Below are 15,575 nucleotides of genomic sequence, written 5' to 3' on the forward strand. Positions count from 1 at the left end.
TCCACATGCATATCAAAACTTTAGAAATTAACGCATTTAAATGTATAAATGTATATTTGTGCAGGCATAGAGAATACACATTAAATCAACTTACGCTTGCCAAGTTCCACTTTTAAATTATAACCGCTTAGCAGGTATGTTTTGCTGGCTAAAAACTAAATTGAATTTGTACTACAGGTCTGAATATATCAAGTTTCAAGTCTGTAGACCTAAAATTGACAGAGTAGTTTGGTTGAGAATTCTGTACACACATACAAGGTCACATATTTATATAAATATTTTGTGGAATTTTGTATATTGACATTTTATTGAATATTCTTGTGATTTGCATGATAAATAATAAAGTGTATAATGCCACTCATTCCAATACCCAGATTTTTGATACACGAAGAATTGTCATTCTTGGAGAAATGTTGAACAATGAAGCTAACTCAATTGGCGACTATGAACTGTTAATGCTATCTCAATTAACAATGACGTCACGAAACAATAAGGTCATCTAATGTGCATAGAGACAAGCAAGTAAGATTCATAAAATTGCAGAGGGAATTAAACTCCACCTGTTTTATGGATAACGCTATTTAGTGTGAATAGGGACAAGGCAACAACCAAATAAACGAGCTCCATAGTTTTATTATATAAATTAGTTAGAATATAAGTAATAGAATTAATCCCTGGATTTGTATTCCTATAACGTCTTTTTGAAGAGGAAAAAAATCGAGTCCACTTTATTAATATAGAGATAGGTTACTGAGAATTAACAATCTTGCATTAAAACAAAGAATTCAAGCAAAAGAGAATAAATAGTAAATCTCGGTCTTTTGCTAATTTTATTTTCCTACTAAACGCCTCGCAATATAATGAGTAAATCATAGATGCAAAACTATTATAGCATGATGTTGATCTATCCTATTTTGAGTGTAGATGGACTCTTCTAGAGACTATGAATAAAGTTACAATTAAATGTCATGGCAGTTATTGGTGGCAGCCTTTTTGTTACATACTATTTCTGTGAATACAACCTTGTAAATATATTGTAGCAACAGTGGCAGTTGTGAACGACTGCAGCAGTTCATGGTTTCTGAGTTTGAATCTGTGTTTTGCTTATAAGCTCAGTCCTGATTGGTACAAGCATTTAACTTTTCTTCTGGTTTATCCAATCAGAGACTATCTTTCAGGCAAGCTGAGAAGGTGATAGAAGTTAATAAAAAGGATTAATACACGGCTTACTTTCTCTTTTCTTGATCAGAACATGTTACCAACAACAACTCCATGTGGCTCAAACTAACCCACAAATTTCTCTGTTGGGGAGCAACTGGGCTCGACTTTGACAAGAAGATATATAATCATATAATCTATCACGGCTACTGCTGGACTGACATCAACACCTGTATATGGTAAATGAACTCTTTTTTTCCTCAAACAAAACTTTATAGCTTATTGTCTTCTTCCATTTTTATGGGCTTATTCCATTACTAGCACTTCTTTTTTTTTACTTCCTCTTTTATTAACATCTTAAAGATGGTTCAAGAAAGTTGCTTTAAAGTTGCTTTGTCTTTCTATTCTTCAATACTCTGTTGTCTTAATTATTATCATCACTTCAAGGTTACAACAGAAATATAGTAGATGCTCGACTGAACTCCAATCTGTGGCTCTATCCTGTTAAACATTCACAGAAAAAACTCGTCCAGCTACAACCACTGCAAAGAACTTTTATTTCTTCCTCTGTATACCTAAGACCAAACGGAACATCCATGAATAGAATTTTTTCCCAAGAATTTTGTATTTGTGGAACATAATACTGCGGGACTGCTTCCCAGTTGACTACAGCATGGTCTTCTTCAAACAATGTCAACAAATGCTTGTCGAGCTGTAAGTAATCAAATGCGACCACCCATTGTTTTCAATCCTCTCTTAATATTGATCATCATCCGACAATCTCATTAAGTCTTATTCTTGATTGGCTTGATAAGTGGTAACTCATCAGTATTAAAGAACAATAAAAAAAAAAATAAAAAAACAATACATGACATGACACAAGATAAATTTTACAGTAAAAAGTCCAGCTCCCCCACCTATTTAGAAAAATGGGAGCACTTTGGACAGGTATATAAAAAAAATTAGCCATGTTCACAGCTGGCGGCATTTTCTAGTGAAAGCGTCTCAAACAACAAGGAATGAATGCACCCTCCCCCTTTCTGGGAGGAGGAAAAGCATAGGAGGATGGCCAACGGAGCAAAAGCAAAACATTTTTTATGACTCCTAAGGTCCAATAGGCTATCAATTCTGATTAATTTGCCAGCGTAAAAAAAAAAAAAGAAAAAAAAAAGAAAAATGAACGATAGATGACAAAACTAAGATTGCTTAAAGAAATGCGAAACAATGTCGTCTGCAATTGGAAGTCACACGAAACGAAGATGCGAAATGGCATCTCTCTCCGAGAGGAATGCCAGTTTGTATATAAAATTGTCAATTCTGGCTCGCTAATTTTTTAATAATAGAAATGAGATTTTTATTGTTTACAATTATGATTTCTGCGTGGTGTATATACTTGAAGGTTATATTGCTCAATCACCCATAAATAAGTTCCTTTCGAATTATAGTGTCCTCCCTCATTTCGTTGCAGTGGAGTTTTCCTCTGTTGAAAGTTGTCAGCCCTTCTTCGTAGTTGCATACAGGCTTGGGCGTATTCCTCGCGAGCGTAAGAGTGAAATACTATCTGATCGTAGACCAGGCACAGTAGTAGACGAAGAAGCTCGGGGGGGGGGGGGGTAGACGTTATTCGGGTAGCGCTGGCGGGGTGGGGGCATTTTCTACCGCTGCTACCGCCACCACCACGGAGCAGAGCAGCACATACATCCAAACTATGTGGTGTGTGCGCGATTGACGGCACGTATTTCTCAAGAAAACGTCGACGTTAGCAAGAAATACTTACTCTATAGAAAAACCACCACCACCACAACCGCCACTTTGGGAGATCCTCTCGCCCGCCTCCTTCTTCACGCATTACTATTTAGTGAATGTTGTTTTAACGTTTCTTTTACTATCCAAGTCTCTCGTGTCTCCTCCCACTCATCAAAAGTCTATTTTCTTTTCCTTTTTTTTTTCTTCTCTGAACCATAACCTAACCAAATCAGAAATCTATTTCCTTCTTATTTTGTAGAAAAAACTTCCACTTCTGTGCCATCTATCGTATAAACACTGCTACAGAAACTTACGCACTGGCGCACATACACACTCTCCTTCGGTTCTGCTTCAACTGTATTTAAAGAAAGGACACTACGCACTAGAACCGTCATTATTATTTTATTTTGTATAAATAAGAACGCACAGAGAAATTTCTTTGAAATTATCATTATTATTGGTGTTCGAGTCAGTATTAAAACTCAGGTTGCCCGACAACACTTACATATATACAGTACACACATACGCGCACGCAAATATTACTAGAAATTCGAGGCCAGGGGATATAAATACATGTATATACGCGGTTAGTTTCCTCTTGTGTTGATATCCGGTATAAAAAAAATAGTTGCCATTCTTTTCTGGCGCGTCGCTCGGCAAAAGAAGGGAAATAAATATTTCTGTATTGGCAAAATAGAATCGAAGAAAGACTAATTTTTTTTTCCTCTGCATGCAGGACGACTGTTGACATTTCTTGTCTTGTAAACGCTTCCTTTTTCTTCTTTTTTCTACCAGTAGAAAAAAGTAGTTGACAAGTGTTAACCCAGAGATCTCTCCCTCTTCTTCACAATTCCAGAAATGGGACATTAGAAAAGAAAAAAAGCGCTGATTATTCATTGTTGTTATTAATAGCAGCGACTGAGCAGATCGTATAAGGACGAAATAGACTTCTCTTTCTCTTTTTTTTTTTATCACAAAAAGAAAAAGAAAGAGACCTCGCAAAAAGCAACTCTTTTGTCGCGAGAGATTTTTTTTTTCTTCTCTTTTACAAAACAAAACTAAACTCCGTCCATCATCACTCGTCGGATGAATTTATCTCCGTGTAAGAATTTTTAATTTCTTGAATTTCTAACCAACGTGTTGGAATTCATCGTGATTTTAAGAACAATGTTGTTACAGAATATTTGTTTGTTTGCCTTGTTGGCGCAACTCGTTCGTTCAGAACTTTTTACAGCAATGGTCGACTTACAACAAGCACTTCATGCCGAACACGACATTGCAGAAAAACTAAAAATGTACATTAGCCAAGAAGAAGCGAGATTAAAAGAGTTAAAAAGGTAAGAGAAAGATTTTCCTTTCGCAACTCCTTACTCTCGTCCGTTTCATTATTGCGTCCTTCGAAATCATGGCTACTTCGTCTTTGTTTATGCAGAATACGGACTGTGAACCGTGCTTTTTCTTAGATAGGATTTTCAAGTTAAATTCAATTTTTACACTATCTTTCGGTTATTAAATTGTTAGTGAAAGTACAGAGTAGTTGTAAAACGAAATCCCCTTTCCATATTAAGAATGGGTTTCTAAATAATGTTATTATTTCAGCACGGTCCGTATTCCAAATAAGTACCCTTTTCTTTTCACTTTTTCACGTGATTTTTCATCAATTCCTGGGGATTATATTATTTGACACCGGTTCTGTCGGACTTCGAGTCGCCCATTATTCTGTTTCGCATTATTATTGTTATTAACTATGTTTAATCGGCGTTGGCTAGGTGGTGGAGGACTGGAGGGTTTAAAGAGAAATAATTTCAAAATATAGTCTATTTACTTCTCTATCCACGAAGACACATAGTCAGTTTTTAATGTTAGGAAAAATCCAGCTCCTAAAAAAGGGGCGCTGGCTGGATTGGTAAACATTTTTTTAATTGGCTCAGTCTAGAAGTATTTCTATTTCATTGATCGAGGTCAGAAAAAATTTAAGTGTAACAAACACAACAGATAATCCACTTCGCTTTTAGCCATGTTTACAATTTTTCTTAAATAGTATTTTTTTTAATCGTTTAGATTTTACCCTTTCATTGTCAATAAATATTCGATTAAATAAAAGTATAATAAAAAGTCTATGTATAATCATTAACGTTAAGTTATGGGCTAGAAACGCATATACACGCGCGAGGGAGATTTTAATCCTTTAATCGAAGTCGCGTTCAACAAAATCCTAAACGAATTTAGAGTGTGCGTTCAGTTTTACGCAATAAGAAGTTCGTCATTAAAAAAAAAAAAAAATTATTTCAATAAGTATTATACAAAATAAAAATGATAATTCAATGTGTATTTGCCAAAGTTACGAACAGGCGATAAACATACACACCAAGATCTTAGCTGGTTGTTTTGTAATTTGTCGTTCGTTGGTTATTTGAACCAACAAACACTTCCTTTTTTTTGCTTGATCAACCATGATTCCATTTCAAATATATCAAGTCCCTGTCATACATTTGATAGTCTAAACATATATGTTTCCTTTTCTTATTTTATGACTATACACCATAAACAATGTAATGTTTTTGAAATGAACTCCGTTTAACACGTAATTTAATTAAATTAAAATCAAAACGACCTATTAGCAAATAAATTGGATTTCAATTCAATATCATTTGTTAATCGAATAAATCGACTCGTGTAATTCGTAATGTTTACATTTGACAATGCTGAGAATGACACTTCTGTCAATTATTTAAAAAAAAAAAAAGAAAAAAAAAACAACTCTTTTTTTATTTTAAGCAAATTCTTGCAAGGATTTAAGTAATGTAAAATGTTATATTTTAATGAATAAATTATTACTTATTTTCAAGTAGTGATAATATTTATTGTTTAGCTTATATTTTTGTTAAATGCACTAATTCGGATTTCCAACTTGAAAAACTGGAATCTAGAAAAAGAAGTACCTGTTGTTGGTGACCTAAATTAATTTTTTTGCTTCTTACACACACACACACACACACACACACACACACACACACATCACAATGAGGAAGATCGAAGGATCTGTCGAAATTTATGTGCTTTTGAAAGAAACATTCTGTTTTTTTTTTTTAAAAGACTTTGTATTCCTACACGTCAACACATAAATACAGAAAAGATATAAACATTTATATATTTTTCGTATTGATTTTTTATTCATACATGATGATTGCAACGTCTTATCAGACGAGTGCCACTCCCCCAGACATTTAAAATCCATGAGCCCAAACGTCTGAGGGAGTATCTATACAAATATGATGTTACAGAGTCTTAGCTTTGTACGACAGCTAAGTCTCTCTCTCGGTTCAAAATGTTGAGATCCAGCAACAAGCAAGAGCAAGATAGCCAGCAACAAACTGCAGACCAGCTTAATGCGGGTACTGGTCTTCCGCTTTATGGTTTTTTAAATTAGAGATTTGCTTCTCCAAATTCATACATACATACATACATACATACACATATATATCTGTACAAGGATGTGTCAGGACAACCTGACATGAGGATATATGTAAGATCTCATTATAGCTAACCAACACTGGCTTTTACGGAGAATGGTGCACCTTCTCCAAGTGATTTTACCTCAAGTAACAGCATGAAGCTGGATACTCCACCAGACTAGATGAATTCTTGACCAGGAATTCAGTAAGACTAAGAGACCAACAGAAAGATATACTATAACATATTTAAATGGTCAATTCGGGAGAGGAAGATTATGTTCTCAACTTCTTTACTAAGTGTTTAAGAAGTTTAATGGAATATTTAAATATTTATGTATCTCATCGATCAAGTGTTAACCTCAGGAAAGGAGCCCCTTGATTTCTGAGAACTTTAACTGAAGTAAAATGAAACACATAAGCAAGAAACGCGCGCGCACACACACACACACACACACACACACACACACACACAAAAAAAAAAATATATTTTAAGCCATTTTTAAAAAGTTTTATATCACAAATAAGAACAGGAAGATTATTTGAAAATATGTTGATTTAAAAATACGGCCAGAATCACTTTGACCCACCGGTAAGATTATCTAAGTGACGTAGAACCATGCCAACATTTAGATGAGTGACCATTAAAGAATACCAGATGCTACTGGTAAAACCCTATTCTAGTGGCCTTTGTAAACTGAAGATCGATACCAATCTACAACTAGACTATTCGTTGTGATCTGCTATGGCCAGACACCGAGTGGCGATGATATCAATTTCAAATTTTCAAATGTTGATTTAAATAGTAAGTCTGTATAACGAGAAATTAGAACTTAGAAATTTATTTGAAATTCAGTATGATAGCTGTGTATTCTAGTTTTGATTAAGTTAACCCTAACAATAAGTTATTTGCAAAGAAAAAAAGGGCTCTTTATGGTCCTATTTCTTTGTCTCCCTACGAGGGTAAAGTTAGACATAGGGTCGGCTTTTAATGTGAAGAAAATTCAGCTCCTCCAAAAGGGGCACTCTCGATTGGAACAAAAATAAAAATTTCCTAAATTTGTAGATTTTTCCTTCATTAACCGAGGACAGAATAGACTAAGTATGGCATCAGAACACTAACAGATACAACACTTTGTCCCTAACCAAACGGCCAACATTTAATGCGACAAAGGGCGATAACTTATGTTTTTAATTCTTAAATATTATGATTTACGGTTTGTTTGTTTTTTATTTATTTTTTTTTCCCCAAAAAAAATATTATCTAAATAAAGGAAAACAACTTTTTCAATTCAAATGCAGGTTTGTGTGGTCACTCACAAAGAAGGAAAATACGGAAACTGTTATGAATTTGACAGGACATGTTTCCTTTACACTTGATCGAATTCATGTGGGGGGGGGGCGAGAAAAGGACTAGTTTTTTTTTGTTTTTTTCTTTCTTTTTGTATTGTTCTAGAGAAAAAAATATTAATTTTGTATCTGGGGTTTAGTTCATTAATATTTCTGTTCGTAAACACACACAAAAAAACTTGAACTTAAAAGAAAAAAAAGACAAAAAATGAGGGTAAAAAAACTTATTTTAAAAAAGTAATTCTGAATTTTTGAATTCTTATAAATGGAATTTCGAAATAAAATCATATTTATTAGTAGAGGAGGTGCTTTAGGTATTTGACTCCTATACTCCTCAGCTTACATATTTTTAAGCAGGTCAGTTTGCTATTAGACATCGATTGTACAACGAATAATACCGATTTCAATAATTTTTTAACGTCTCTATTTACCTGCCTTCAAATGAGGGCAAAGTTCGATACAAGATCTTTTTTCTTTTAGGTGGGAATTATCCAACTCTCAGGGATACTCTAGATAAGGCAAAAATAAAAATACCTCAGTGAATTTCTTTTTTTTTTTTTTTTTTAATTTTAATCCATTAACCAAGGGCAGAATATACACTATACTTGAATTATTTGTTTTCAAATAAAAAATATATAATTCATTTATAAATTAGACATAAGGCCATCAAAAGTATAGTGTTTGGTGGTCATTCTCTGTCTATTCTACTCTTAGCTAGCCAACACAATACCACATTTATGCTGCCCCATAGCCACAATGTTGCATCTCTGTACTTGTAAGACAAGTAATTTAATGGAATGAACTCATTGCACTTGCATCTCCTCGATGTACATACTCCCGACTAACCTGTCAAGCAGCAAAATCTCACCCCTTTACTGTAGAGGTTGGTAGATGCCAGAAAGCCTTCTACTATAATAATTTCTTCCCTCGGACTGCTACACTTTGGAAGTCCCTTCCTGTTTCCTGCTTTCCTGACTGTACTAACCTGTAGAAATTTAAATATAATGTGAACAAACATTGTGCTTCTTAACTCCTTACATAGTGCCCCTGTAAACATGATACCAAATAGTAGTACCTTACATCCAAGTGGCAATTTGCCTGGTTTAGAGTGAACAACAGTTAAAAAAAAAATGTAAAAGGAGCCACTTTACTTAAAATATCATCAATTCTAAAACTAAATTTTTGTCCCTGTCTAAATAACATGGGATTTTCAAAACTAAAGTCATGTCGATGTTGACAACTTCCTTAGCTTTTTTGCAAGCAGCAAAGTAGAGTCTTATTTTTCATATTGCACTTGATCTCTTCTGTCTCCAGTCAATCAAGGAGAACTGAAAGATAAGGTGAATTTTGCTTTTTTGGTATCAATTCAGAGTGTCTCTTTTGGAGGAAGACGAATTTTCTCCACATTAAAAAATCAACATTGTGTCTAATTCTACTCTCATAAGGAGGCAAGTAAAGAAGGTCAATAAACGGAATAGAAATTTGCACTCAACCTACACTGCATTGAAAACAATGTTTGAAATCATCTAATTGTAAGGTGAACTTAAAATGAAGACCATATCAAAAATGGTAGACTTCACTTCAAAACTTGACCAAAAGAAAAGTGCTTTTTTTTTTTTTTTTTGTGCTAAACATGAAACTCTCTTTTCTGGAATCTTCGAAATTTCTGTAGAGAAAGTGTTAAGCCTCATCCCACCAACTTCGTCCCTTCCTCCAGCCTCAAAAGAAAGAAATGCTAAGTTGGCAGATTTTTTTTTTTTTTTTTTTCTCTCTCTACATCAGCCGGTCGCTTTTCTTAAGAAATCCACGTCATTATTTATAGGAGAGAAAGAGGGAGGAAGATGTAGATAGATTTCTTAAAGTAATATATATATATATATATATATATATATATATATATATATATATATATATATATATATATATATATATATATATATATATATATATGCCTTAGAGAATTGTTTTTCATTTTATTTATTATCAACTTTAAGAAAATTAGTGAGGTGAAAAAAATCGAAAAACCAAATGATTTATTTTGTGCCAACCAAAATTGGCCATGTGTGCATTCTTCCTCTCCCTATATATATATATATTGTACACGTGTAAAGTGTTTACACAGCGGAAGTGACGAGGTGATTGGATTGAAGGAATGGCAAAGAATTCTTACTCAATACTCTCAAGTATCTTTCACTTATTTTCTTTTTTGCCAGTTTTACACAGATTGTAAAAGGCATCGCTAAACATTTTCTCACCATTTTACAAAATGTGTCAATAATAATAATAATGATAATAATGATAATCGGTTTGATATCTGTTTTATATACTGACATGCATTGGGCATCTTTTAAGAAATTGATCTCCAAACTAACCTATCTCTGGCCATGTCTTTATCCCTCTTTCCCCTCATATCGATTTTTATCACTTCATCCCATGTTTTCATTGTAAACTGAACCTGCTCCCTAAACTGTTCTACCTTTACTAATCCATTCTTTAAACGTGACCATACCATCAAAGTCTTACACACAACTCCTTATACTGTTGAGATTAAATCTTTTGTGGTTATCAGAATTAAACCCGTTTTCATTATAAACTATTTTTAAAGTAATATGTCTATATATATTTATACATTTATTCAATAAATGACAACAAATAATAATAATTAATAAAAAATGTGTCCTTTTTCAAAATCAATATGCAAATATCAGATTTTCATTGGATGTTCTGCTGGCTTAGCAGGCTGAGAACATACTTGAGGCGTTTCCATAAATGATAAATTATAGTTGCAATATAACAAAACTATATAAATGGATAAAATAAATCATCTAAAAAAAATATCCATTAAATTTTGTTACTTTATCTTATGTTTCAGTGGAAGGCTGTAAATGACAAAGTTCTCTCTGATTCTCTCTCCTCTGATCTTGAGCGCGTGGTTCAGTGGGGGAAGATGTGGCTGGTTACCTTTAATGCATCCAAAACCAAACTCCTATCCTTACATCATCAACGCTCTGATCCCCATCTGGCATCAATTGTGATGGATGGCTCTCGTCTGGGTGAGGCCCCGTGTTTTGACAAGCTTCTGGGTTTGACCTTTACTCCTGATCTGAAATGGAACACGTACATCAAGTCTGTTGCCAAGGTCGCTGGAAAGATGGTGGGGTCCTTCTACCGCTCCAGAAGATATCTCACTACGGATGCAATTCTCTATCTATATAAAAGCCAAGTACGTCCAAGGATGGAGTACTGTTGCCATATCTGGGCCGGAGCTGCTAAGGACAGCCTATCCTGCCTTGACAGAGTACAAAATAGACTTCGTGGCTTAGTGGGGGATGCCCTTTTCTCTACCCTGCAACCTCTCTCTCACAGAAGAGACGTTGCGAGCCTGTCCTTGTTTTATCGTTATTTCCATGGCAGATGCTCGTCTGAACTCCAATCTCTGGTCCCCCCTCGCCAATTTTTCACGAAAAACACCCGTCTAGCTGAATCCACTGTGAAAAATTTCCCCCACTCTATATCTGTGCCTAAATCAAAACGCAGATTCCATGAACAAAGCTTCTTTCTTAGAACTGCACGCCTGTGGAACTCTGTTCCGTCTGCCTGCTTCCCTCCGGACTACAACTTGGTTGTCTTTAAGTCCAATGTTAACAAATTCCTAATGAACCGCCCCCTTAAGTAAACATTTCAGCAAATTTCCTCACTAACGTAATGTACTTGCAATAACCCTTATCCCCGAGTGGCTTCCGGGCCTTGATAAGTGGTGATCACTGTGTAAAAAAAAAAAAAAAAAAAAAAAGTGTTACAAATAGAAGAAAAATAACTAAACTAGTAAAAGAAATCAGGGATTTCAATTATAAAAAAGTATATCAGAATCCTTAGGTTAAACTACTTTACTAGAAAGAAAAATGAGAGGTGACGTAATGGAGACTTTCAACAATGATCAGATTATATTTTTGGCATAGTTGTTAGAGTCTTTGCTTATGAGCTTGGAGACCAGATTTCAATCTTTGGTCGAATCATACAAAAGACTCAAGAAATGGTACTTGATGCCCTCACTAAACACTCAGCATTATAAAGTGAAAGATCAAGGCTAAGTGAGTAATCCTGGGGAAAGATATGACGCCCTTCCCTACATCTTGTTGTAGTAGCCAATGAAAAATAAACCTTTTACTTGCGCTTGACTATGGTCAACCACTTTAGTTTTTTGATACTTTACATATGGAATACTCTCTAAAATTTTGCCACACAATTGAAATTTATTGACAAGAAAGTTTTCAAAAATTAAATCTACCAAAATTATTATTTTTTTTAAATAAAGCAATATATTTGAAACGAATTGGCTAATCAGATTTTTTTAAACTATTGGTGAAGAATATTTTAAGAGTGAATGAATAAATGGTGCTAAAAAATGAATTTATAAGGACATGGGAGGGGTTATCTGTTAAAATATTTAAGAAAATTTGATCTATATATTCATGTTATAGATTTTGTGAAATTGAAGGAAATTAAAGTTGTAATTGATTGTTCACAAACTCCTGATGAGGTTTGGGAGATAGATCCTCATCCCTTTATATATTCTGAAAATATATTATCCATGTTACCTGGAGAAGTGTATTTCATTTTGATCAAAGGATACAACATTATCGTGGCGTCTGCATTGAAATTGACATTCACAAAAAGGGAATATGTCTTACTTTATTTTATTTATAACTTGAAATAATTTTTTTGTTGTTGTTTCATGTTTTCAGATATAACCTTCCACCACAGTTTTGAGTCAGAGACACAATATAGCCAACTCCTCGTTGTGAATAAAATTTTATTTTTTAATTTTAAAAAAAAAAAAATCACTTTAAAACTGTCTTTTAAATATGTTCTTTAAAAAAAACTAACAAAAAAAAAAATTATGTCATTATAAAACAACAATATTTAAGAATTAGATATTAGAATTACATTTTTCAATTTTATAAAGGACAACTGGACTGGTATTTTTACAAAATGTTTTTTCTCCTGTTTAATTTCTGAAAATTATTGTCCATATAAATATCTTAGCCAATCAGAAAAGAGATTTATTTTAGCCAACCAGAAGAAAGATTTAATTATATACTTATGGCTGACAATTCTTTAAATTTTTACAAAAATCATGGTAATGAGCACTGTATTTTTTTTTATGTCTTTAATGTGAGATTAGGGAATCACATCTAGTTATTTCTCTTTGGAAAGGAGATTTTTATTCATGATAATTCTATAGACATCAGAGATTTCTAGAAACATAAATTTTATGAGTAAAATTGAAAAAAATATAATCCATGAAGATGCATCCATTTAATCTGCAAGCTTAGCAATGAAAAGCCTATTTCAAACCAAAATAAACGTTAAGTTAGCTAACTGAAACCGCAAGAAATTTCATTACCCCCCCCCCCAAAAAAAAAAGAAAGTACATACTATATGATGACACCAGTCTCGACTTATACAAAACAAAACGGTCATGACAGATCCAAGAGAATAGAAAACCAAGAAAGGAGAGCATTTCCGAGTGTGGAAAGTATTGGAAGTTTGGGAAAGCTTATAGGCTCAGAGAAAACCAATGTTGTTGCCAGTGATAAATCAATGGTAAGCAACTGTTGCAATAAAGCAAAATCAGTTACAAATTCTATCAAAATAGATGAAGAGTGCTGGAAATCTGGGATGACTTTGAGAATGCTACCGGTTATTGTCAGTGAGTAATTACTAATGATGATCTGTTTGAGAACTCCTGGTGAGTACATAATAAATAATGATGATGAAATCATTGTGTGCAGTACTCAAGTGTACTACAACTCATCAAAAGTATGTATAGTAGATAAGGTAATGTAGGATTATCGGGAAAATGAACTGTGTATGGCGCAAGAACCAACAACCGATGCAATAAATTTGTTCCATGCTATAGTAATTCTAAGTGTGAATAAATTTTTCCAAAATGTTTCATGGGGAAGTGGTGCTACTTTCTGGCTTTGTAGGTATGTCTATGTATGTTCAACACGTGCAAATCAAAAAGCTATTGTGGGCTGTTGTTGGCGAGATGGTTACAAGTGTTTACTAAGTTCCTACTTACTTGCCTCTCCACGAGGGTAGAGCTAAACACAAGGTCGGCTTTTAATGTGAGGAAAATCCAGCTCCCCCCCCTCCCAAAGGGGCACTATGGATAAGAACTAAAAAATTGCCTCAGTCTATAAAGATTTCTCCTCCACTGATCGAGGTCAGAAAAGGTGACGTGTAGTTTCAGAACAGATACTACACTGATCTTGGCCCGGTTACTAGACACTGTATCCGTTGATGAATCCAAGCTCAGAAGAGCAAAGTAGGTTTCTGATGGTAGGAGAGGGAGGGGCGAACTATTTACTGGCTTGCACATCTCTAACCGGTTTCCAAGTAATATTCTGAGCGAAAAGGAGCTTCCAAGCGGATAATACACATTCTGTGTGGTCGCATTATAGCTGTATACAGTTTTAAATAAATGCCTGCCGAGCAGCTAACAAAAGTTTTGCTGGGTTATACCAAGACACCTTTGACTTTCTTGATAATTTTAGACATTTAACAAATAATGGGTTCCATCTTGAGAGAAACTAGATGCACCTGCAAGAGTTTCACCTGTGTGTGTGATTGTGAAGTAAGGGTTACGCAATCCCAATCACACCTCTCCTACGTTGGCACTGTCTGATTCCAGTGGCAAGGAGAAATCCAGGACGACTGGAAACAATGCCAAGATAAGCGGAGAACACATGATTTTCCCAAATGGTCACCCATTTTGAATACTGATCAGGCTTAGCAATGCTTAACTTTTGACATCTAATGGGAACTGGTTTGTCAGCGTGATCATGCAGTGTTTCGGGAATATTCTGAAGTTCTTGCAATTAAAGACAGTGTCGTTTTTCAGTTACAATTCTATTCAGCAGACCCCACTCACAATTAACAGCTTCCAACTGATAAATCACACTAATCATGACATCGTATCAGATGAGCGAACTTATCATTAATCAGAAGGTTCCACATTTGATACAAGTTAAGAAGGAGCCATAGTGGGCGATATCCATTACAAACCTGCTCCAACTTTTGTGCACACCCAGTTTTCTGCTCTTCTCGCATGCCAATGCCAGATTAATAGACTGCCATTCAACACACGGTTTTATTTATGACTTTACAACTGCTTTGGTTGTAAGTGCTCGTCTGAGCTCCAATCCATGGTAGCCTTTAAGTCCAATGTAAACAAGTTCTTTGTGAGCCGTCCCCTTTAATAATCCAAATGCTATCCAATCTACAACATTAACGATTACTAAACTACCACCTTCATTAACCCTTATCCTCGAATGGCCTTTGGGTCTTGATAAGTGGTGACTTCCTTGTAAAAAAGAAAAAAGATAGACTAAACTTGTCTTACAAATTAGTCTATTTGCCTTATCTAAGGATGAAACATCTCATTTATAGCAGCAGCACAAACCTCCCCTTTCCTCATCGCTCCGAACAATTTTTGTGGCCCTCTCATCAGTTTATAGATTGTTTGATTCCAATCTCACAAGTGTCAATTGGCAGAGTCCATATTCTCCTGTTAACGATTAGAATGTTTGGGCCTCCACTTGGCTAATGTATCTTTTACCATTCCTCTTTGATACGACCACTATTAGTTGTCAATGCAAACCTGAAGATATGCCTCTAATGGCAATAATTCTCACTTTCTTTCCAACATTCATATTTTCGCTTGTGATTTTGAATCACAGTCATTAAGGAAAACAAGTTTTGTTGGGCGAAGGGGCAGCCATTTATTTTTTTATCAAACGTTTGAGTTCTTTAGCCATAATATTTCACGTCTGAATTACTAGTTATTTCAACTTGAAACAA

At 34.5% G+C, this 15,575-nt stretch overlaps 1 protein-coding gene across 4 annotated transcripts in view; it reads left to right on the forward strand.

Annotated features, from left to right (window-relative positions):
- The first annotated feature begins 2,815 nt into the window (after positions 1–2,815).
- The window catches only part of LOC145279689 (prolyl 4-hydroxylase subunit alpha-1-like), a 105,403-nt gene continuing 92,643 nt past the window's right edge, over positions 2,816–15,575 (forward strand). For all 4 annotated transcript variants that reach the window (XM_080130966.1, XM_080130964.1, XM_080130965.1 and 1 more), the window contains exon 1: positions 2,816–4,241. In XM_080130966.1, the coding sequence (XP_079987092.1) occupies positions 4,072–4,241 (170 nt within the window). In that variant the 5' untranslated portion in view covers positions 2,816–4,071. The remainder of the gene's footprint in view (positions 4,242–15,575) is intronic.

The sequence above is a fragment of the Euprymna scolopes genome, chromosome 7, assembly GCF_053919585.1.
Source record: "Euprymna scolopes isolate OS-2025 chromosome 7, ASM5391958v1, whole genome shotgun sequence".
NCBI classification, from domain to species: domain Eukaryota; kingdom Metazoa; phylum Mollusca; class Cephalopoda; order Sepiida; family Sepiolidae; genus Euprymna; species Euprymna scolopes.